The sequence below is a fragment of the Gavia stellata genome, chromosome 9, assembly GCF_030936135.1.
Source record: "Gavia stellata isolate bGavSte3 chromosome 9, bGavSte3.hap2, whole genome shotgun sequence".
In the NCBI taxonomy this organism is placed as follows: domain Eukaryota; kingdom Metazoa; phylum Chordata; class Aves; order Gaviiformes; family Gaviidae; genus Gavia; species Gavia stellata.
The window spans coordinates 40,841,239-40,865,849 of record NC_082602.1 but is presented as its reverse complement, the minus strand read 5'-3'; the positions used below and the strand labels follow the sequence as shown (position 1 = coordinate 40,865,849).

At 42.5% G+C, this 24,611-nt stretch overlaps 1 protein-coding gene across 21 annotated transcripts in view; it reads right to left on the bottom strand.

Annotated features, from left to right (window-relative positions):
* The window catches only part of JAKMIP3 (Janus kinase and microtubule interacting protein 3), a 39,478-nt gene extending 15,140 nt beyond the window's left edge, over window positions 1-24,338 (bottom strand). For 4 of the 21 annotated variants that reach the window (XM_059820871.1, XM_059820875.1, XM_059820892.1 and 1 more), the window contains exons 1-10: window positions 24,207-24,338; window positions 20,404-20,901; window positions 8,873-9,088; window positions 7,137-7,256; window positions 6,532-6,678; window positions 5,499-5,630; window positions 4,982-5,017; window positions 3,527-3,586; window positions 1,921-2,049; window positions 277-405 (exon numbers count right to left, since the gene is read on the bottom strand). In XM_059820871.1, the coding sequence (XP_059676854.1) occupies window positions 277-405; window positions 1,921-2,049; window positions 3,527-3,586; window positions 4,982-5,017; window positions 5,499-5,630; window positions 6,532-6,678; window positions 7,137-7,256; window positions 8,873-9,088; window positions 20,404-20,901; window positions 24,207-24,338 (1,599 nt within the window). The remainder of the gene's footprint in view (window positions 1-276; window positions 406-1,920; window positions 2,050-3,526; window positions 3,587-4,981; window positions 5,018-5,498; window positions 5,631-6,531; window positions 6,679-7,136; window positions 7,257-8,872; window positions 9,089-20,403; window positions 20,902-24,206) is intronic. The other 17 variants (XM_059820877.1, XM_059820880.1, XM_059820873.1 and 14 more) reach the window with 10 other exon arrangements.
* Window positions 24,339-24,611: the final 273 nt, after the last annotated feature.

Below are 24,611 nucleotides of genomic sequence, written 5' to 3'. Positions count from 1 at the left end.
TGATCAGAGGTGAAAAGACTAAACCGTAGTAACGGTGGTTCCTCCAGCCGACCAGCACTTCATGGGGGATGCCAGACAAGCTGGCTGGAGTTAGAGACCCCAGAGCTCACCTTGGCAGCCAGGCCAGCCGAGTTCCCTGCCCTGCACTCCCAGCTGGCAGCGTGCTGGAGGGGCTGGCTGACCCCAGTTTAACTGGAAAACAACCTGAGGAAGTACAACTGGAAACCCCCATACAATTACAATCCTTTATTTTCATGTAATATAAGCCATTTAGACCTTAACTTCTCGTTCTGCATCCAATGTTCCTCCGACCTGTTCTTGCAATAGGGCGTATGCTCGTTGCAGAGCCTGGTATTCCATTGTCAGCTGCCGAAACCGCAGTTCTGTCTCTTCCTTGGCCATGCCCTGGAATTAAAAACAAATATGCATTGCACCAGTTGCTTTTTTTCTGCAATAAAAGCAAAAAATATTATAAGAGTGGATTACGTTTGCTTTCTCCGAGAAGTGCCAAAATTATTACTTTCAAAATGTAATTTGGGAAGCACAGTACTAAGGATCTTGTTTATATGCCCTCAGACTGTTTCTCTTTTGTCCCTTAAACATCTCTTTCATAAAATTACTTCCAAAAATGCAATATAGAAAAAAAAAAGATAATTCCTCCCACCTTGGAAGGATAAAAACTTGCCATCCATACAACATACTAACAACTGAATCGCCCTTTATTACTGTGACAGGCAAAGTCATCACGTTTAAAGGTGAAAATACAACTTTCTTGAAACAACAAAAGGTTTCCAATCTGGAGAATAAGCCAAGCCTGACATTCTCACTCAATTATTAAAACACTAATCTAGAGTTAATACTTGTAGAAATGGTGACATCAACATGAAAAGAGCCCTTCATCTTCTTTGCTCTCCTTACAATATCCAGTATTGAACACTTTCATGTCAGGTTGACCAGAATATTTAATTTGACATGAAATGAAATTATACTGCTGGTTGCATGCATAAACTTTGTACTATCTGAACAGGGAAAAAGATGTCAATATAGGAATGAAAAATAAATAGGCTCATACATATAAAACCACATTCAGATTCCCTGCAGTGCAGCACACACCTGGTAAGCAGTCGTGTATCTTTTATGATGGAGATAGGAATTCTTTAGGTTCCTTTTTAACAGATCTAATTACAACCCATGAAACAGGTGAAATGGCAGATGAAAACTTGCAGCCAGCGTTCTATAAAAAGGCTGCAAGTCATTATTAGCAATTTTTTGTTTATCACCAGGTTCTTGTTCAACCCAGAAACATGTAATGGTACAGTGATCTGACACACACTCGGGAATGCATTTGTAGGGAAGACCTGCAAAACACCAGGAATAATCACTTTTATTTGTATTACCAGCGACCTTTGTGTACTCTGTGTTCAGAGCCTCCAGAAAAGTCACGACCTCAATATACTGGCGAGGGGACAGCCTTTCCTCTGGAGACTGGTGCTTTGTGTGACTGCTTACTTCTCCTTCCAGAAATACAGACCTTATTGCTTAAGGCTGCACTCTGTGCCAAGGTCAAAATGACAACTAGAAGGATCTGAACCAAACTACACGTGCACAAACCTGCAGTAAATCTCAGTGTGAACAGATCTTCCGAGGGTTGTCCAACTTCTCAGTCTTTTTAGACCTCTAACCTATAAACACATTATAAATCTAATACTCTTAGGAGATATTATTTCCAGCTTGGCTGAAAGTTGTGAAATTACTGAAGACTTGAGATCCAGAGATACTAACCAACATGCACAGTATTAAATTTAGCACACATTTTTAATTTTCTGGTCAGAGGTGATGAATGGTGTAACAAACCAGGAATTTCATTAAAAATTACTAGTGAGGTTTCAAAACCATGTAACACATATTTTTGATGAATACCTCTTCCAAGTCATCTTCAGGAGTGCAAGGAGTTTGATCTGTCCGGTCAGTTTGATACGAGATAGAGGAACCATCAGACTCCAAGGAACCTTCTTCATCGTAGCCAAAAAACGTCTCCACAACCGGCTTCTGACAGAGACAAGGCGTCAACGAGCGCAGCCGTGCTGCATGGCAGCGGTGCCACCGGCTGCGCCAGCCCAACAGCATCAGGGGGAAAGCACAACTTTGGACACATGGCTAAACCCTGCGCCTTTGTAGGATTTGAACATATACACCTTTGGAGGAACCTGAATTCCAGATTATTGGCAATTTTCACTCTATTGGTTTTTGAAAAACCTGCCCAGTTCTTTACATGTACTCGGTAAGCCTTTTTCACCCCAATGGTAGTGCTCTAACGGTAGCTAAAACTATTCAAATCACGGAATTGTCATATTTGTTATTAGGCATGATTGTGTGCAACCTCAAAGCCACTGCCTTTTTTAATGTATTTTCCTCCCGATTTCTCTAGCTAAGGTGGATCACCCTTCTTACTTCTTCATGTGTTCATCTCAGCGTGAGGTGGGAGCTGTGCATTGAAATGTCTTTGTTAATCCATTGTCACCACCACGATGTCCCTCCTGTCATTACCACAACTGTCACATGAAAAGTTGGATTTTCAAGAAATATTCTACTTGAAAATTTGAAGTTAATCACCACAGAAATGTTTTTACAGTTTGAAGAAATCAATTTTTCCACTCAAATCTGCTTTCTGTGTAAAAGAATGAGGATAGTGCTGGTAAAAAGATTTACTGTTAAATGCTTGAAAGTCAAAACGACATTTCAAACACAGTTTTAAAGATATTTTTAATTGTTGATTTACAGAAAACATTTCTAGATTCTGGCTTTTTTTTTTTTTTATTTGCAGTGGATCACTTTTGAAGACAACAAAACCTAACTCTCCTTCAAAGGCCTGGTTGCCATTTGCAGGATGACAGGAGTTAAGGAGTTATCTCACATTGACCGCAATTCATTATTTATAGATTCATTAGCTCCACCACCGCCTTATTTCTTCATATGTAGAGCACAGCTTTCTCTCAGGTCCCTGACATTATACCTTACAATGTCGTTACAGTGTTAATATTTATATCAACATCCTGCCAAGTATTCATTAACTAACATTTTCCTTTTCCCTGAGCTCCAAATGTTGCTCCTTGTAACCAGCAATTTTTGCATGTTACTAAACTCCATAATGAATTATTTACAACCTACATATGTTTTCAGGCAGTGCCATTAAAAGATCATTTTGAGATGTGTTAATTCATAAGATCTGTCTCATCTTAAGGCAATCACATACCACGGAAGTCCTGCAGGATTGCTCAGGGTAAATGCAGCGCATGCATAGGTTTGTAATGTGTAATGCAAACGGTTCCCCTACACCTACCAGATCTTTTCTGAACATGCCAATACAGTCTATGAATGCCCTTGAACTACATGACCCAAATTTAAGATTAGGACCCGTTTGCAGACCCTTGAGGAGAAGGTCCCCCCATGTGGCTCCGAGGCGCTTGGAGACCCCGGGAAGCCAGCATGCCCATCAGCACATCAAGATACAAGCTTTTTTTTTTACCTTAGGAATCCTTGTCATCTTTTTCCTTTGCTTCCTATACCTTAACAGCTTATCACGTTCCTGAAAGAATCAGATACCCACGTTAGCTGTTTTCAGAGAGCTGTTATTTAAATTAACTATGTCAGTACTAGTAGCCATTGGGCAATCAAGAAATAGTAATGTCAATGCTGGCCACTGCCTCAAAATGCAATAACCATGTTTTCATCAGTCAAACACTAGTTTTACTCCAACATCTTCCAAGTTTGCCGTATACAAGTAGCAATTGCTCTTTATATTCATGAAAATCAAAATAGTAAAAGAAAGCTGCTTATAACCAACACAACACACTGACAGCTTAGGCGTCATCTCAGAGCTGCTCGGCAAGCAAGCATGCTCATTCAAGCCTGTGCTATGGCTCTTCTCTGGCAGACGGGCTCTTTGTCCAGGTGTGAGAAGCAAAGACCGACTCTGGCCCTTGGCTGTCGGTGCTGCAGCTGTTCGTGCCCTCTGGAAGGTGCACACATGTAACACCCCAACTACACAAAATTCAGAGACTGTTTGAACTCATCACTTTCAGTCTCAGCTGACTTCTCTAAGGATCTGCAGGTTCCCAGTGCCTCCGAAAAAAGGTCTGAGCATTTATTAGTGCCAGCAAATTTTTCTGTTCAATGGGAAGTATGACACGCTTCACAGAGTCATATCAATTTTTTATAGTACTGAAGAAAAATTCTTTATTCTGGATTGCAAATACAGGCAAACTCCAGGATTGCAGAGAATAAAGTTCTAAAGGGAAAACCCCTGTAAGCTTTCATTTTAACCATTTGGTAAAAGGATGTGATGGCACTGGGGAACATGGACAATGTGCCACTGTCATCAGTCCAATGGCAAATCCTAACATCACAGCAGTGATAGAAGAAAATTGAATACTTGTTTTGCTTGGCAACACAAGCTTTGCTGCACACTTGGCAATGAAGAACCAAACACTACACATTTTATCAATACATATTAGTGGCTTAACTTCACAAAATCTTTACTGATAATAACAAAGGGGTGAGTCGGGCAAGGGCAGTGACTGAGAACATGCCAATATGGGTGAGATGAAGCTAGTGGTAATCAGACTCTAAAAAAAAATGCAATTTCAATGTGGCAGAGCTGTCCCGGAGATGGGAGGTGCTGGCTATCGGCTACCGGGACAGGGTGACCACACTGACCTTTGCCTCTGAGGTCATCCTAGTGGTGGAAAAAAGCTTTCCTCTCTCACCAGAGCTTTCCTCTCCACTATCACTACATTTTTCTCTGGTGAACAACTTCTGCTGATACAGTCTTTGATAACATCTACACTGAGAAAAACACTGAGTTAGCTTGTTGTCTGAACAGAGATGTAAGTGATAATAAATATTACTATACCCTGCGTGCTTTACATGAACAGCAATTTAAAGCTTACAAAGATGAGGATGAAGTTAACTTCATTCTTACCATGACACTCTTCACATAGCCAGCAGTTTCCAGGGTCTAACAAAAAAGAATGAAATAATGTCAGTAACTGTACAGACATTAAAAAAAAAAAAAGTTATTTTCTTGAGGAGTATTACGCTTTCAGTATTTGCTCTTTCCACAGACTGAGAACACAACATTGCAGAACACCCCCCTTGTACACAGCAATCTTTAGCCCTGATCTTGTCTCCAGCTAAAGGAGCTCTGACATTTTCTCTCGTGGGTGCAGGATCCAGCCCTCAGCATATCTACGGGACATGCTGCAATGGTTCTGTCATGCAAGTACAACGTAGATTGAAAGGATTTTTCCAAATACTATACCACAGATAACTTCTTATATTCAGTTCAATCACTACTAATCATAGAAATGCCTACCGTGTTTCCGCTGATGCAAGCTGTGCCCATTAGCTCACAGAACCACAAGCACCTCTTGATTAGGCTTCCTGTTCTTCTGCTATGGCCTTAGACCTCACATGAGAGCAGCAGTATTACATCTTACCTTGGAGAGTTCGTCAATGATATTTTGCTGTTCAATGACTTGTAGTCTCAGGAAATCAACTTCTCTTTCTTCCTGGCTGTGGTCAAGGTCATTTAAAGAGCTCGGTCTCCTTATAGTTCCAGCTCTTTGCCTCTAAAAGAAACCCACATGGCAGAAGAGGAAATGATCAGAAGGCTTTGCCAGAGGACAGTACGCAACACTTCCCTTTACACCTAGTGATGCATCTAACATAATGGCTGCTCTGGCAGCTATCCTGCTTCCCTTTTGCTAAGCATTACGTCTAGACTGCAAACACGCCGGGTGTTCCTGCTCCTCAGACTGCCGTGTGAAGCTTGCAGTCACCGGAGAGGACAGCGGGCACGCAGGGTCATCGCACCCTGCCTGTTAGCCTGCCAAAGACGGGGGCTAGCAGCAGCTCAGCGCCCCTGCTCTCTAGTTCTGCCAAGAGAAGTGTGGCTTTCTCCTGCAGGAGCAGGAATTCAGAGAGCTGGGACCAACGTCGCTTCTCTCTGGGCTGCTCTCATTCATTTCGATCTGCAGCAGTCCTAGAGCTGCAGCACCCACGGGGATGACCTCAGCCCTCCTACATTCACGCAATGCCACAGCTACTTGCTACCAGCTCTTACCCACTAAAAATATTCAGTTGAAAAAAAAGGGAAGAGTCATCCCAAGTGCTGATTTCCTAAGGATTATGAGATGATTCCAGTACAAAAGTCCAAGGTGAAGTGGGGTGATTTGTGCTCATGTCAAAGCTGAGCAGCCAGTGACTGAGCAGCCACCTGACCAAAATGTGCAAAGCTCATACCATCTCTTTTCTTCAGAACTATTTCTTTTAAAGCCAAAATAAAACGTTTTATGTAAAACAAAACATGTTTAAGCCACAAACCACTCAGTAATGCGCCACAGAACATCTCCGTAAGCACCAGAAAGGGGGAAGTTTCCTATCAAACTTGCATGTTTGGGATGATGCCTGACTTCATCAGCCCTATGAGCACTAAATTACATGTTCACCCTGGAACATACAGAGACTTACCATTGCTATATTTTCTTGCGTTACAAATTTTAATTTATTTTCCATTCGACGTAAGGCATGTGACAATTCTTCATTCTTCCTACTAAGGCGTTTATTTTTGTCCAAAATGGGCTTATACTGACTTTCAGCTTCTCTGAGACGTTTTAACTGAAAGATTAAGAGAGAATGACCACCTCTGGAGCTGTTATTTTTCAAAGATATTAATAATTTTCTTGAACTATCACACTAGCAGTATTTTCTCCAAACACAAAGCAGAATTGATCAAAAACTCTTGGTATTTTCCACTGGGAAGCAGATCATTCCTCCTTCATGAGGTATTCAAACTGTGCAACAAATGTACCATGTGGGGAATGTACTTATTTTTTAAAATAAATAAAAATAATTCCAGCTAATACCATCTTAAAAATTCATTGTTATATAAGCAAAGATGAGTTTGATGTGGCATACCACCAAATACAGAGCGTAAGGAGGAGCCAGCCAGCCAGCCAGTCCTGCAATGATTTCCAAATAGCACAGGAGAAAATATCTCAATATTTTGGAGGTGAGGCATGGCCACGGCAGTGTGTTCACAAGCAGTCATCGCTGCACTTCACCGCTGCACTCACCAGCTCATTTCTCTCCTCCGACAGCAGTGCATTCCGGTCCTCCAGCTTCCTGATGATGGCACTCAGCTCAGCGATTTTAAGTTGGAAACGCCGGGCATCCTTTTCATCCAACTGCTGTTCCTAAAACAAAGATCAACTGCAAATAACTGTTCATAAGAGTAGACCCAATATCAGCATTTTTCAAAGCTCAAACTTTTTGTTATCCCAAATCCAAACATTTCAAGACATTATATGGCAGAGTGCAACCTATGTAACCTAACTGACCACTGAAAGGTGCAGGATGAGACCAACAGAAAGTTAGGAGTGAAAATGTAACAAAGTATGCAAATGCAGAAGTATGTATATGCAAATACGAAGTCACAAATGGTAAACTTGGAAACAGAAAAGAAAATATCAAAAATTAAGGCAATGTTTCCAATGTATGCCACTGTTGAACTGAGAGCTTCAGACACGTCACCCACTCTGAGGACTTAGTTATAAGAAAATTATATTAAAAATACTAAAGTACAAATGGGGAAAATCCATGCAATTATACCATTGCATAAGCTCTTCTTCTGTAAAGCTGTGGCCCTTATCGTGTTCTAAAGGGTCACTCATAAAGCCAAAGGGGTAGCACTTTATCTGAGTGAAAATGCTTAAATCAAATTATAAATGAATAGAAATATAGGTAGACATGTTCTCATTCAGAATCAGAGAGAAGTTACAGCTATTTACAAATGTGACAGACTTTTTCCCCTTCTCTAGGACTTGTTCTGATGTTTGGCAGAAGTTGAGTACAAATCGAAACAAGCAAATTAGTGTCCCTAGTGCTGGTGGCACTTTTGGGAGGTCTACGGTTCCTCATTCAACAGGTGCAGGAGAGGCTTGGGACAAAGAATAAAATAGATTGGTTCGCTCACGTACAAGTATTTACACTTCTACTGAGAAAATTAAGGCTGTTGCAAAAGAAATCTTGATGAGAATCAGCAATGAAGAAAATTTGCATATGTCAGATACATGAGGTCAGTTAACTGAGGGGTTTTTAATATTAGCAAATTAAGGCAAAAGCAGAAAGGTGCCATAGTTATATTAAAAAAGCCGTTGTGAAAGGGTGACTAAAATTTAATGTTCTGGATATTGCATTGCAGAAAAGAAATAGGAGAGAATAGGTTAGCAGGTATTTAATTCACTTTCTGGTCCACTGAAAGCGAGAGCACTCAGCAGCATGAAAACCCGAGCTAGCAGCAGTGTTCCGGGAGGACTGCGGGATTTCCCGCGCTTTCATGCACCGATTACCTTCCCCCATTTCCCTTTGTAAACTGGCCTTGTACATATGCTCACAAAATCCATTGTTAGCAGTTCCAAAAGCTAGCACACATACATTACTTGGTTAGAAATGCATTTGCATCATTTGTTGGCAAAAGTGTGTCAAACTGTCAAATTAAGGCAGGTGGCAGAAGTATGGTACAGTGAGGAAAAGGAAAAGAACAGAAAAATTTAACCCTGCTAACAAAACCAAACCAAACACACCAGAAAACAAAACAATAAAAAGGCAAAAGCTCTCCCATAACAAGGTTTGATTTTAAATCTTAAAGGTTTGGCTAACAAACGAGAGCAAGAAATGGGTGCCTCAGGGTTTCCCCTGCACGGCTATGGGAAACTTGTTGCTCGAGGGTGCGCTCATCAAGATTCTGTCACTTTGTGCCATTTTGTCACTCTGCTCGTTCGTGTAGGTGAAACCACGTGAAAGTGCTTACGGGGCTTCCCGAATGATCTGAAGCGTCTCCTGCACCACTTGCATAAGGAACTTCCCGCTTGGGGCTGCTCAGATGCCGATCAGACTCTTTGATCTGGGAAAGTTGTTCATCTAAAGCCTCCTTTTGGAGCTGCAGTCTCTGAGCATGCCCGGCTTGAACCCCTAACTCTCTCTCCAGCACGTAGACTGCTCTGTCTTTAAATTTAATCTCCTCCATCTACAAGGAGAACAGAACACAATCACACAGGCAGGCAGCAGCTTGACAACAACAGAGCATCTTATGACCCCAAACGTGGCCAGAGAACAGTTGCACAGAGCCAACACCCCTCAACATGGAAAATACAACAACGCTCTCTTGGAAATAGAACAGCAACAAATATTTGACAGTGAACAGATGAACTGAATCGCTTAACCAACTCATTAATATTACTCTTCTTTTGCAGGCCACCCAGAATAAAATCTCTCTTTTCAGTAGGAATTTTTTCATTAAAATGATTGGGAAAAACCCATATGATTAGTACCATCTCAGAATATATTAAAAAAAATTAAAATCTAATATTCATATCACAATTTTGATTAGTTCACTCAAACATTTCAATGATTTTGCAGCATTTTGCTTGGACATCACCTTTTGAAAATTTGGATTCATAATTTTAAAAGAAAAATATTAAAACCTGAATATCCTTTCAATTTTCAAAATATAGAAGGAATGTGAATTTTTAAAATTCTTTTTCCAAAAGTCTCCCATGTGAGCATTTTGTTTAGTTATACCCCTTTGCATGAAAGGTTTTGCTTACGCATAATAAACATTATGCAAAATCATCAAGTGCTTAAATGACAAACGTCCAGCTATCTCTAATTCTCTTCTTTCCTGTTTGCCTGCACTGTTCTCACTGAGTTCAGAGAGCTGTGCTCATCCCTGTTGCATCGGGCACGTTGAATTTGCAGGTGCTCCAGGAATATTTTCTGGATATTTTTCCCGAATGCTAATGTGGAATTAAAGCCTCCCTCTCTACGGAGCTGAGCCACGTTCACCCATGTGGAGTGCTGCGCTCGGAGGTGTGCTGGGGCCAGAGGGGTGGCTCGCGCTGCGGGCTGGGTGCACGTGCCATGGCTTACGCCAGGATCAGACCCTTCGAGTCTCTTCAGAGTGTTCAGACAAGGATGGCCTGTGCCCTGCCTAATAACGAAAAATTACTGAGCACAGCCCAAAATCTTCTTCTGTGTCTGCAATGATGTACAACACTGCAACAGAATCCCAGGCTCTTCCCAGCTGGATTGCATACATATACATTATACATGAATATAAAGTATTAATCGCACTCACACACCACGGGGTTGCCAAATATGCTCACAGATAATGATTCTAGGGAAAGAAAGAAATCATATACATCCCCTAAAATGTCTGTCGGTCTGGTTTCAAGCACCATACATGCCTAAGATTTTTGGCGTACGTTTTTGAGACTTTACACATTTAATTTAAATGACCAGCTTTTACAATGTGGCCTGCTTGCAATAAGAAGATTTTTGCCTTGTGAAAACTGCATTTGATACTTTAACGTTGATAACTTTGTCTGCAAACCTGGAAAAAAATGACATTGTGAATTAACAGATCACTCAAAGTACTTTGTTTCCAATAACTGCAAAAATGGCCCACCCAGGGAAAATGCATGTGATGGCAGTTTACACACACCCAGCAATGGTATCGGGCAATTACTTCCATTAGGTGTGTTTGGGTGGAGGGCTTGATTACAGGTTACAGCTGTGAAGTAAATTACAGGGGAGAGGACACAGTGGGTTGGGGCATGATGTCCTTCCATTGCACAGTGTGGAGGCTGCGTCCGGACCCACCGTCACCCCATCGCCCTCACGCACTGGGGAAGCTCCATGTTCCAGCTCCAGCCGTAGGCGAGAGCCAAGGTGCTCCCCGAGGGGCCACACTGCCCGGGGCAGCACCTCCCTTCCCTAGCTGCAGGAAGGAAGAACTGAGCTACAAGCCGAGAGAGATCCTGCATCGTCCCCGGGGGAAGAGCCAGCCTTTAACAAAAGACAACATAGGACAACTCATAAATACCTGCGTGGAATCAGTGTTTCAAGGTTATGCAAAATTTAGATTCTTTTAGTAAAATGGAGCAAGTCAAATGTACTTTGGGTGCCATTTTATTAAAGGTGCTTTCAACAATTTCCATTAAGGCAATGGTCTACTAACTTTGAATGAAACAAAGAGATGCCCCCTGAGGTACTTCTGCTAAATACCTAATCAGGTAGAAATCTAAATGGATGTATAGATGAAAAGGTAACACATAATCAAATGATTATTTGTTTAAAATAAGCAGAATATTGGGTAGTTGGTCCCAATTTATATGAAAACAAAGACATGGTACAACATAGAAAACACTTTAAGTTAGCAGGAACAAAGAAACTGAAGAAAATACAAAATATTTCACAGTATTTCACTAATGGTTTGTTTTCCAGAAAAACCCCTAAACATAACCTTCATAAACAACAAAGGAAAGATCAGTATTCACATTTCCCCTCATAGGATTAAATTCACGTTCATGAAATATGCGTAACAGTCTGATGTTTGCAGCCCATTATTAAACAGAAATGTTGTAGAAATGGTACAAATTGAAGGAAGCTTTTCACTGAAAAATATCATTTAGCACATTTCTTTCTAGTGTTAGGAACATTAAGAAAACGTAAAGACAAGAAACAACTTGCAACTCACTGGAAGAGGTGCCGGTCCCCAAGCGCGCACCCCACCAGGCTGTCACACACGCCGGCCTCATTCTGCGGTGGGTGCGGGACCGGCGGGTGCGGGACTGGCGGGACTCCTCCTCCCACCCCGTGTCTGATGGCTTCAGACACCAGCAGCGCTTGTGAAAGGGCGTCAGCACGCAGGAGCACAGCATCCAACCACCTGAGAGGATGCCCTGCGCCGTGCTGCGGATATTCCCACTTCAGCTCTAGCAGGCTGCCTTGGCTTGGGATGAATATTTATGTGGGAGCACTAATTAATAACCAGCCTGTGAGCACAGCTGATGCCAATTATGCAAACATAATCCCATGCAAAGTTAAATTTGTTGTTCCCTCCTTGTGCTACCCAGTGCAATGCCTATCACGGTCTGACACGCAGCTGGTTTTAAGCCGTGTGATTCTTTTAAAATGTATTATTTCCATCATGATTGTAAAATCAAGACGTAGGTTCCCTGGTTGGGAAATTTCTCCTTGCGATGTTCCCGGGGCCTCTGCCACTCCACAAAGTCGCAGACGCCATCAGGAGCACGGCCGCACACCCCAGAAATCCGCCTTTGAAGCTCCCAGCGCCTGGTGGATAAAAGCCAGTCATTGGCAGGCAGCGGTTTTAAATGCAAACGAGAAGCCCCTTTCCAGCTGGAGCTGTTGCATGACAAATGCATTTCCCCACGGACACGGTGTCAGAGCCAGCAGTTAGGACACGCGAGGAGACCCGCTCCAGGCCTCGGCCCTCAGGAGCAGGGGGGCTGACCTGCCAGGCCCCCAGCGCCCAGGCAGATGACAGAAGGCCCAGGTGAAAGGAGACGGGGTTGCCCTGTGGCGTGATCACCCCCCGAGAGACGGGGTTCACATACACAGGCTGGCAGAAGGGGATGTCTGCACCCCGTGCAGTGCTGCTCACATTCACCTTCCCTCTCCATTTTCCTGTCGTTTTCCTGAAGGCGCTCAAAGAAATAAATGCAATTGCCCCTTCATCCTGGTGATAGATGTCACTCACCAGCAACAGCCAGCTAGATTAAGTTAACCGGTTTTTGCCAAATACTCTACAAGAGTAACTCAAGCTGGTGTTCCGATACTGCACATTTATATCAACTACTAAGATTTATGTTTGGCAGACAGCTTGAGGGGGGTGGTGGTAGCATATCTGCAGAGTGATACTGCTGACTTGTTAATGTTCCTAACTCAAGGCGTTTAAACTCTGCTAACATACTTCTACATCTAAGTCAGGCTGTCATACAGTGCTGCAGCACCAGATCCGCATTGATTCCCACCACCGCAAATGATGGGAACACAGCCGATACAATACAGGAGCAGCTGAGACTTCTTTTTCTTTGACCAGGGAAAATTCTCCCTATTTCAGTACAGATGAAAAACAAAATGCAAAGTGTACCCACCTCTCACGCTAATGCAACATCTCGTTTCAATATACATTACAATGTATATTGCAATAATAAGCTGCACATTGCGAAGTACATGATTATTTTTAGAAGAGTAAAATGCTCCTTACAGCCCCCTGTGTCATTCCCACACCCACGCTGTGGCTCCCAAGAACACCCCAGCCCATTTTACTGATCCTCTTGGCAGAGTGGGGCCAGAAACTGATGCATCTCCCTTATAGTCAAGGGAGGAGATGAAAACTGAGAGCGTTTCACGCTGACGTTGCTGCTAGAGGCATTGCAATGAGCGGCTCTGCAAGAGGATGATTTCTCATTGCAGTTAAGTGGTGACACAAGAGCAAACCCCCACCCGAAGAGGTGGTCCCACACCCTGCCTCTCCCTCCCAAATCCTACGCCAGAGCTAGGTCATCCGATAGGAGAAGTCGGCTCATCATACCAACCCATGGGAAAACTGTTCTTTTTCACTTCTGTGGTTAATTTTCTGCCAAGGCAGCTCACTGGACTGGCTCACTCGGTGCATCCACGGCCCAGTGCAGGGGAGGTGGGGTGGGCACGATGCTGGGGGGAGCATGGCTGGGGGCTTTGGTTGTCTCGTGTGCCCAGCTTGGCTCAGCTGTAAGGTGAAGATACACTCTCTAGTCTCTGTATTTCCTGAATCTCACAGGTTGCATGGGTTTTTAAGAGTCACCATTAGATGACAGGACAAAAAACCCTGTGGCTGTCCCATTTCTTCTTCTGAAGCCGTTAAGTAACCCTTACACACTGGCAGCCATCACCTACGTCTGGAAGCTGTCGGGCGTAGCCCTGGCACCACTGTCCCGCAGGGCAGCAATAGCTGCGGTTCACCAGCCGTGCAGTGGTACCTCCCAGGATCACCCAGGAAACTTCTCCTCTCACATCTTCTTCCAGAATTAATCCTCATAAAAAGATGATCCCTGTCAGCAGTGCATGACCATTGTTCCAGTAACCTTGCCAAATCGTCAGACATGAGAGGAGATGATACGCCATCTGTTTTCAGTTAAACAAGGACACGTGCAATATATATTACCAAAAACTCCATTCAGCAACGTGATTCTGCTGCAACTTTGGCCAAAGAACGATTCTATTTGAGACTGATTAAATCCCAGTTACACTTAACCAAACAGAAAATGTTTGTAAGACGCCCAGTAAATGTCATATGCCCATTTCCAGAGAACTAACTTTCTACAGGAACTGTTACATACAGTCACATACTACCTGGGACCTGGCGACACAGCAAACTGCTCCTCGAGCAGAGCAGCCCGTGGCATGGGGCTGACAGTGCGGCTCCCCTGGGATCGCACCAGTTCCCAACGCTTCCCTGGGAACAGGCTCTCGGACCCGAGCGCTGTGGCTGCCTCCCCACCAGCTTCACCAGCTCAGACGATTGACGCTGATGGGCAGGGTTCAGACCCTTATTACCATCCTCCAAATCACCATAACTGCACTGAAATCACCAGAATGATGTTGAGAGAGATGCAGTGCTAAGCTGTTAAGCGTAGAAAGGTTGAGTGGTACAGGTGAAATCGTAATTTGCTGCCCCACTCAGCCCATAAATAACGGAAAAATTTCCTTTGCTAGATGACTAAACGTTTGTGTTTCTGAAAAGCAGTTGCTTTGGAGTGTGAGGTGGGAATTGCAGTACACAGAATTGGTAGTGTTATATGTAAAGCTACTCATATCCAATTGCTAGTAAGTTTTGGATTTATCACAGAATCACTAAGGTTGGAAAAGACCTGTAAGATGATCAAGCGCAACCATCAACTCAACCCCACCCATCAACCCAACCCCACCATGCCCACTAAACCATGTCCCGCAATGCCACATCCACACGTTCCTTGAACACCTCCAGGGATGGTGACTCCACCACCTCCCTGGGCAGCCTCTTCCAGTGCTTCACCACTCTCTCAGGAAAGAAATTTTTCCTAATATCCAGCCTGAACCTCCCCTGGCGCAACTTGGGGCCATTTCCTCTTGTCCTGTCGCTTGTCACTTGGGAGAAGAGACCAACACCCACCTCTCTGCAACCCCCTTTCAGGTAATTACAGAGAACGATAAGGTCTCCCCTCAGCCTCCTCTTCTCCAGACTGAACAACCCCAGTTCCCTCAGCCGCTCCTCAAGATATATTAAATATTAAGATATATTAAATATTAAGATATATTATATATTAAGATATATTGAAAAATTACTAATCAGTGTAGATTTTTAAATGAATAATAACTTGCACAGCTTGTAACAAAAATTCTATCAGAATTAAATGTCATAGTATATTTGAAGAGTAAAGTGCATTGGACGGGAGAAATAATTGTGCGTAAAGAAAGATTCAAAGATTTTTCCCACGCTTTTCCTATTTCGCATTCCCCTCTTTTGCTCTACCTTCAAACATACATCATACTTTCCTCACACTCAGGAGATGCTCAGGTCAGTGTAACTGTTCAGTGCCACTGGTAAATGCCATAGGAGGAAGTGTGTGGTGTCTCAGACCTACACCGCTGAAAGCAGAAACCTCACATCCACTGCCAGCCGCTTCAAAGCGCTTCCAGATGTACAGAAGCCCCAAGCCCCATGTTAGGTGTGTTGTAGCACAACAACGCGGTTACAGCATGGAAGAGAGTAGACTTCTTGTTTAGGAGCGTAGAGAAAAATGTTTTTAAAAACTGGACTGTAAGACACAAAAGGAACAACTCAGAACTAGGAGGTTTATTGACCCTCCAAAATGTAGGAGTAATGTTGTATCATTTTTAATGTACAACAAAATCCTTCAGTAGTCCAGGTTTAGTTGGAATAAATACTGTTATAAATGAGGTTCAAACCACAAATGGTGAAAAACAATCCACATTTGCAAGAAAGAATTATTCACCTCGAATAATTTGTCTACCTTTCAGTATAGGATGACTGCTGAGATACCTTTATAATAATGGCAATTTTTCACCATATAAGGGAATAAAAAGAAGATAAAGACTAAATCAATCACCAATGAAATTAATATTTAAAAAGTCAGCTTCCTACATTTTTCATCTGATATCATCCTATAAATCACACATCTTCACTAATTTACCACTGCCTAACAGAGAAGTCTCAGGGAAGTGCCTGTAAACAGAGGTTCAGAGTGATACTGAAAGATTGATCGCCTCTTTGCCTGTGGTGTTAGATTACTGTAAGGAAGCCATGAAGGTCTCTATGTAGCACGGTTGAACATGAGGTATCAGAGCAGGTTATGAAACCTTCTGGTAGTCATCATCAACCGAAGTTTCTTAAACTGAAAACAAACACCTTCCAGTCTCTAACAAATCTCACTTCTTCACTTTTTCTGAATTCTGTTTTAGTCCCCTTATAATCGAGACAGGAGGAAGGGAGGCTGCAGTGGCCATTGCTGTTGAGCACTTCTTTCTGACCAATCTACATTTAAGTAAAATATAAATGCTCTTAACCACATTGAATTTTAGTCCCCATTAAGCAAAATTCGAGGCCAGTTGTTCTCAGGGAATTCTCCTGACTGAGTTTTCCCTGGATGTGCAGGCACTAACACAGGGTGTGCTGTTATTAGTCAGAGACCATACGAATGTAATTAAATACATTTGTGTAGTATTTTAAGCTGTTTTAAAATGCACAAAGTTTAAAAAAAGTTTAATAAAATTAGAAATTCTTTAGAAAGAAGGTCGTTGCCATACTTACTTGTTACCATCTGCAAGGGACTTTCATCTTTTACATTAACATTTCGTAAGCTTCTGAGCCAGGGATAGCTTAACTGGGTTAGTTGTGCTTCTCTGGAGAGCATCACACGCAGACTTTACAGACACAAACAGCACAAGCCATATGTGCAAACAGAAACCACGAGGCCAGAGTAATTTGAACATACACTTTTGCAAAACACGTTATTTCCTTTCCTATGCTGTTCACAGAACTGAAAGACGCTCAGCTCTGCTGTATGGGATTAGTTCAAAGCCATCGGCATCAACAAGTAATAGTTACCCTGGCACCTGAAAATTAAGTAGAATTAATAGCTACAATTTTTATTTTGTAAATACTACGCGGGATCTGTTTCTAAAGAGAGATTACACCTTGTTAGCTCTTAGACTCTGCAAGCCTCTGCATGGCTGTAGTGCAAAACTACCAAAATTACCACCCGCAAATATTGCCCCTCTGCTGTCACAGCCTGTTTGCTGTGTGTGTAGGGTCTGCTGAAAACATGTCCCGGCATGAGAGTGCAAGCTGGGGAGGAGCCAACCTGCACTTGCGTTGGGAAGTCTTTCAACCACAGTTCTATTTTGGATTAGTTTTGTGCTGGAGATGAGTGCAGCACACAGGCAGGCACAGCTGGTTTGACAGGCTGCAGTGCAGCTATGCCTTCTCCCAGATCTCTTCTGGAAGAGGGCAAAACCACAGGGATTCCCCTTAGAAACCTGGCGAGGACAAAGTTCATTCACTGGCACTGGGTTTGGCTTGATGCGACAATTTAACTGCATTCAAAGTTGTAGTAAGTCAACAAAACAGAAAGGTTCATATTAGAGCTGGTTATTTTGAAAGCCTGAGCATATATACCCTGCATCTCCCTTGGCAAAATCTGACAAAAGAGGAGAAGACCAAATTTGCTGAAGACCAAAATAAACTCCAATTTGCTTGAAGTAAATTTGATGGCTGCACAGTTCCTTTTTGCATAATGCTGTTATCTTCCTACCACATCTGTTACTTTAAAGGCCATCCAACATTCTTCCAAAAGTCTAAAGTGAGACATCAACAAATGTATTCCTGTCTGTCCAATAAAGAAAAAAAACTAGTTTTAATTTGAAAGGAGACTAATGGATTAGTACTAACTCACCTTTTTAAAACAATATTTGTCTGACTATATATGAAGTATTTTCCACAAGCTAAGCCTGCATAGATATGCTTGACTTGGAAATGAAAACCTGTACCTATCAGAGACTTTTGTCTTTATGCTAAAGGGCTTCACATCATGGCAAAGCTAAACAAGAGTGCGCACAACTTGTCCTTCTCTATTCTCACTAAACAGAAAAAGCAGTATTTTTATAGGCATGAAATTATAATTTGCTCGAACGTTACTTCGATTAAAATAACCAAATAATGCATTGTATATGAATCACAGAGCTTTTAAAACCCTGATGTAAATCCATTAACAATTCAGGGCTGGATGTCTGCCACAGCCGTTACACGAAGGTGCAATGCTATCGCTGCGCTGGATGAATGGACCCGCTCATGTCGGGCTATTCTGCGTATCTCTCTATCTCATTGCAAACCCTGTGAGGCTCAGTGAGTGTACGTTATTGATGGCCCCTATCTTAAAAAGGAAAAAACCACTGGTTTTCAGTAACAGTTTAAGTGTTTTGAGAATTGCCTCATTTTCATAGAGAGGGGAGCTTTTATCATATGATGTGGCACCAGCCTTTCCCCCAGAAACGTCAGGGCCTTCCCCTGCAAGGTGCCAGGAGCCAACAGCTCCCATTGAAATCAATTATGGTCGAGTCAATGGAGCTGAGAGTACTTAAAGTCATTCAGGAAGCACTCAGGGCTTGGTAAAAGGATGGCATCATGTAATTTAATTAGTACAGTTAGATAACCTGATTCTTTCAAGCGGGAATTAAAAAAAAGTTTGATTTTCAAAGGCAATTTAGAAAACATAACATCAAACCACTCTATTCCTTGTAACTAGGAACATGTTTATTTTATAGCTTCTACATTAGAGGCCATTAGCGTGGACTTTTCATGTAATGCAGCAAGTTTATTTAGGATGTACATTAGCCATCCTTTCATTCTGATGTATTAAATCAATGCATCTAGTAATGTATGTTTAGAGAAGAAAGTAATTACACTGCAGGATATTTGAATGGTATCAACAGATCAGTTGGTTATAAATTATTTTAATATCCTCTTCATAAAAATAAAATAATCTATGAGGGGGAAAAAAACCCTAACAACCTAAAGTCTGAGAGAATGGGTGGCTAAATAAAGGGTACGTAACGTTCCACTGACGAACGGAGGAGTGCGCGGTGTGTCAGTCGCTGTCAGTCACTTTGGCCAGTTAGGACACAGACGATGCTGAGCCAACTCTGGGGCGGGTAGGTTCTGGCATGCTTTGACTTGGGGCCAGTCTGCAAGCTGATTGTGCATTTTTAAATTCTTTTTAGGGCTTGGATAATAGTCAAGGGATAATGACTTAGAAGAGACATGGATGAGTTTATACTGAGACACTGAACGCTGTAAAAAAGCATGGCGAACACAAAAAGATGGTAATGTGAAATAAATACTGAGACAAGACCCAAAATATGCATCACGAGAGTATGGGTGTGACATTTGTTCCTATGTCCTTGGGAATGGCAGCAACAGCTAAGTGATACAGTCCTGCAAATCAGTTGTGCACTCACAAGACTGTGTGAATTGCAAGATAAGTGTCTGAGACGGCGGTGGAGAAGAAATCATCCTAAACCCCAAGAAATGTTGGTGACCTGCCAGGCTCTCATGCAAAGACTTGCCCCTTGTAGGGAGCTCCCTCCCACCGGGAGTTCTCCCCTTTTCCAAGCAACATGATCAAATTTAATCTCTCCAACAAGTTTCCAAACACACTGGAGGAATACTCTGAAGCCATAAGCATGTAACTATTGCCTTTGAGACACAAACTGTTGCACCTGAGGCTCAAATGGTTCGATTAGGTGAGTGAAGGCTGATCAGCACACACAAAGACCCAGGGAGGATCAGATGAAAATGATGGGTGAGGAACCCCAGTAACCTAGTGAGGTGGGGAGCCTGCTGAATTGCTGTTTGCGGGGCCACCGAAGGAGGAGCGCCAGCGCCTGTCCTGGGGTAAGCCTAAGAGGTGGGTCACGGAGAGGAACCCTTTCCTGAACGCACTACAGAGCGAAGGGGGTCATTGCCTACAGGGTATAGGACTCGCTATGGGATACAGAAGAAAGAGCATTTTGGGATTGTGTAAAGCTCATTATGGGATGTTTACAGGAACTAGCAAAGGCAGGGAAAGGGAGGGACCAAGGTGGATCAGCAAGGAACAAATGGTGGAGAAACAGAGGCATGGGCCAAGAAACATAACTGCTTTGTAGAACTCCCCTAACCAGTTAGTAACCCAAGGCCTCTTCATGATAGCTGAAATGTGAACAATATAAATAGGCACTGACATGGATAAAAAAGTTCCTTACAAAACATCCTAATAATTTTTAAAAAATATTTTCACATTGCTACTAGTAAATGTAAAACAGATTTGAAGCAAGCTCCAGAAGTTTGAATGCCCGTCCTTATCCATTCATCTGAGTCCAGCACTGAACTTCCATTTACTTACTATCAATAACATAACTGTTAGTAAAAACATAGATGCAAACAGCAACACGTACCAGTCTACGAATTTCTCTCTCACACTCCCTCTTAATTCTGCTGATTTCCTCTTGATGCAGGTGATACACGCTCCTTATCTCTGCTGCTTTAATTTTGTCAGCTTGGATGACCATAGTTAAAGCCTCTTCCACTTGTTTCTTAGCCCCCTTCAGCTCTGAAATTTCTTGCTGCATTTTTATTTTCTCAACTTCAAACCCCTTCTTGGCCTCCTCCTTCGCCTCTGTGAGCAGCACTGTTTTCACCTTGTCAGGAGCCCCATCACGTACAGCATTGAGAAGGGTCTGTAGTCTCTGGATTTCATTATCTTTAATTTTTATTACTCTAAGTAGTTCAGCTTCATGCTGTCTCAAAAGTGCTTCTCGAACAGCTTGGAGCTCCTTCATTTTTTCTTCATGAAGTTTGACTTTGAGCTCTGTTACCACCACTGTACTTTTATGCTGTTCATGCTCTTTGATCTGCTTAACTTCCTGATTTTTCTCTCTTTCCAACTTGCTGACCTACAAGGAAAATCAAAGAAGGATTTTAGTCAACAGAATGATTAACACAAATTACAATATTATCGAAAAATGATACGGATCACTTCACAATATTAGACCTTAATGTTGTATGTCTGTGCCTTAGAGCAAACGCCCACTCAATTAGTATTACCTTGTGCAGAACTACATATTTGGCATTTTGTTCATTCTTTATGATCAAATACTTTATTACATACTAAATATCGCTTTTTTAAAGAGGTTCCGGGTAAAACTAGGGTCACCAAGCTCTGCCGCACAGCCTTCATGCTGTAGATGTACAAAAGAGAAATTTCCTCTTTTGAAGCATTTCTTGTGAAGAAAATACACATTACAAACCCCTGTAAAATATTTTCACACAGAAAAAGTTTTTTTACAATTTATGGAAAATACTTTCAATGCACTGCCACAGCTGTTGCTGGACTCGAGGTTTGGCAGGTACCTGTGGGGATCTTTAGTGACGCAGCTAATCTAGCAATGCAGTCAGAAGGACTCGGGGTTGTAAAAGTGATTCTAAATCTACCACAAATACTCTGGGCACAACTCTGCCTTAGCCCTGACAGATCCATCCTTTCTCCAGAAGCACTAGCGAGTGTTCCCCTTGTCATTGATGTACCCACCGTAGCTCCACATAATTAAAATCAGCAGCGGCAATGACTAAAACCCTTAAGATACAACCTGTCCTCGGGGTGGCTATGGCTATGAACCACCGCACTTGGTTAGGCACAGCTTACTGTCTACCATTCTGTCCATCGCAGCAGTGACTATACATCCCTTCTTGGGATGTTACGTGTTACGCGTGAGCCAGCACAGTTGGCTCATCAGTGATTTTCCGGGCTACAAATGAGAATCGTGTGTCTCAGGGGAAAATATGACCCAGCTCAGCTTTTTATTGAAGTGGTTGCCACATAACGGCAGGTATTGCACTAGAAGATATTCCCAGCATGTATTTGCAGTAGCATTTGCAGTGTTTGCATAGCTGACCCTCTCCTTTGGGCAAATTTATTCAGAGACAGGGAGTGCATGTCTATCTGCTCTGTCTTTTCTGCCCCATAATGTTTATTAGAACAGCCTGAGAACATATTTAAATGCTAAAATTAAGAAGTAGATATTCACTACATTGTAATTAATTACTGAAGTGTTTATTGGGAAAAATGTTCAAGTCAATTCTGTTCAGTAAACGTGCATTTTTCTTCCTCAGTTGACACAATAAGGTTTCCTTGCTAAGAATATGCCTAAGCCTGCCTCACAAATGAGAACACTGCAGAACCAAACCGTGCAGGTGTAAAGAAAAAACTGTGACATTATGGAGAACTTTGAGAATTCTTCTAAGGAAAAAGTAATTTGTGAAAATACGAGAACGAACCCTGGCAAATTCGTAGAAAAGACCTTTCTTTCTCTGGAAACCAGGATAAGCAGAAATATATGCATATTTAGAAAAAGAGAAACAAAAACGTATCATTATGATTTTGAAAATTATTGATATTGAGGATGAAAATCTAGGCACCAATGCTGATTTTAGCATCATACTCTATTTTTATAATTAAATAATAATCACTTGCAATCTTATGGACTCTTTAATTTGCCCAATTCAGTGCCCTAAAAAGCATGAGTTAACACAATATAAATAAGTATCGTAACTTTATGCAAGAAACACAAAACCCAGGTGAACTAACCATCCGTATCCAAACACTACAGGAAGTGTATGCTCAGAAACTAGGCTAACGTGGGTGTAACAGGTGCTAGAAACAGACTAATGTTTAAGATAATTCACATTTAGGAATTAGCTGGTATCTTGTGGGGTAAGTCTGAGCTGTTGCTTTATTTTTCAGCTGAATATCTGCAGAAGCTCTCACAAAACACACCCAAAAGAGTGCGTGAGAAACGAGATGCTAAGTCATTATTTTGGCACACGCAGGCGCACAGATCCAAACTGTGCTGTGCGCACATCCATACGCAAGACATAAAAAGCTCTCTGCAAGCTACTGTGAAGCCCCAAACAATTGCATTTTATCAGATGCTTTTTAAGCAATGAATTATTCAGTACAAATAACTAACTGTATCTGACCACAGAAGGGTCAAATGACATCTCAATTTAAAACCGTACCATGAATTCAAAAGAAGCCATGATGAGAAGTGGCTGGGGAGGACAGGAAGAAGGAAAACAGGGTTCCCAGTCTTAAAACTGCAAATGCTGCTTCACAACAAAAGGATTAATAGATGTTTTATTTTTTTATATATATACACACACCCCCCACCCCCTTAGAAGCTTCCTTAAAAATTGGATTCATAGTCTACAATGCCTAATAATGATGCAAATTAATGGAAAAAATGCAGAATATCATTCTGTCCCTGCACGGTAATGCATGTCTCTATTAATATTCTGGAACCAAAAAACCCCCAAAGTTTATCAGTAGAAACTAATGTGGGGGATTAGGGAAAAGCAAATAAATTTTTCATGCCCTCACTGAGAAGTGGTCTGAAGGCTATGGCTGAAAGCTCTTAAAGCTGAGGCTCAGGCTACATCAGCCGCCGCTCTCTCAAAGGCTCAGGGTGAAACCGTGGCTTCTTAAACTTTGGCGATCAGAGCATGAGGCAGAGCTGAGGCCTATTACCGTACAGCTGGAAATTGTAAGCAGCCAGTTTGAAGGATTTTGAGCACAAAACCCAAATGAAATTAGTGTAAATGTGAAAGAGAATAATCAGCAAAGAGAATTTCTAAGTAACACAAAATTGCATTCAAAACCCTCAATATAGCCATCCTCATAAATAGGTAAATATTTACTAGAAAAAGTTGTAGTGAGAGAAACAAAGGACGTGGACAGCTTTCAGCCCACCACTATGATTACGCCATCTGTTTTGAGCAGATGTTTTCTTTTTCCAGATCTTTTGCTGGCATTTAGCTATGCGATTTTTCAACGTCATTTCCTCCTGGGCAGCGGGAGCAAGCGAGCTGCCTGCGGCTGAGCCCTGCCTGCCCAGGGACTGGCTATCCTCACTGCTTGGCTTTCCCACCGAGAGCCGTACCACTGAAGCACCCTTTTTACTCGCAGAGATGTGGAAATTTTGTCCCATATGCATGGTTTAAATACAAGGAGAAAATTTAAAAATCTGCAATAAAGGGGTTGCCTCGTTTTCCCCCAGAGGCGAGCTCCAGGTGCATGCGCTCTGATTTATTGTCAAAGTCGTGTACAAGCCAGCTATGAGTGGGGCAAAGAGTGGTTAGCAGTCAGAAACAACAGACTATCTTTATTTTAACTAGTGGGGGAAGGAAAGGAAAAGATGCACACCTTACTCTTTTCTTGCTGGAGCTCTATCTGGATGTCAGTGAGCTTGGCCCTGAGCTCTTCATTGGCAGCCTGCAAGGCGGCCAAGGCATCTGGCTTCTCCCCCCTGGCTCGGCTGCTGGCCTTCTTGGACATGGTGAGGCCGCGCGGCAGGGAGGGGAGTCCCGCCCGGAGGCCCTTGTCCCAGCGCTTGCTCGGGGCTTCTCGTCCTTGCCTCCGTCCCACTACATTTTCTTACTTGCCTGGAAGGAGAGAAATCACATAAGCACTGTCAGAGTGCTGGAGGTGGGTAGGTGATGCGATACCCACCAAACGCACGGTGAGACAGATGATGTTTCTAGAAAGCATGAGGTACATGTCAGCCAGCTAAAGTGGCTCTTCCCTGGATTATGTAAGGGCTAGACACGT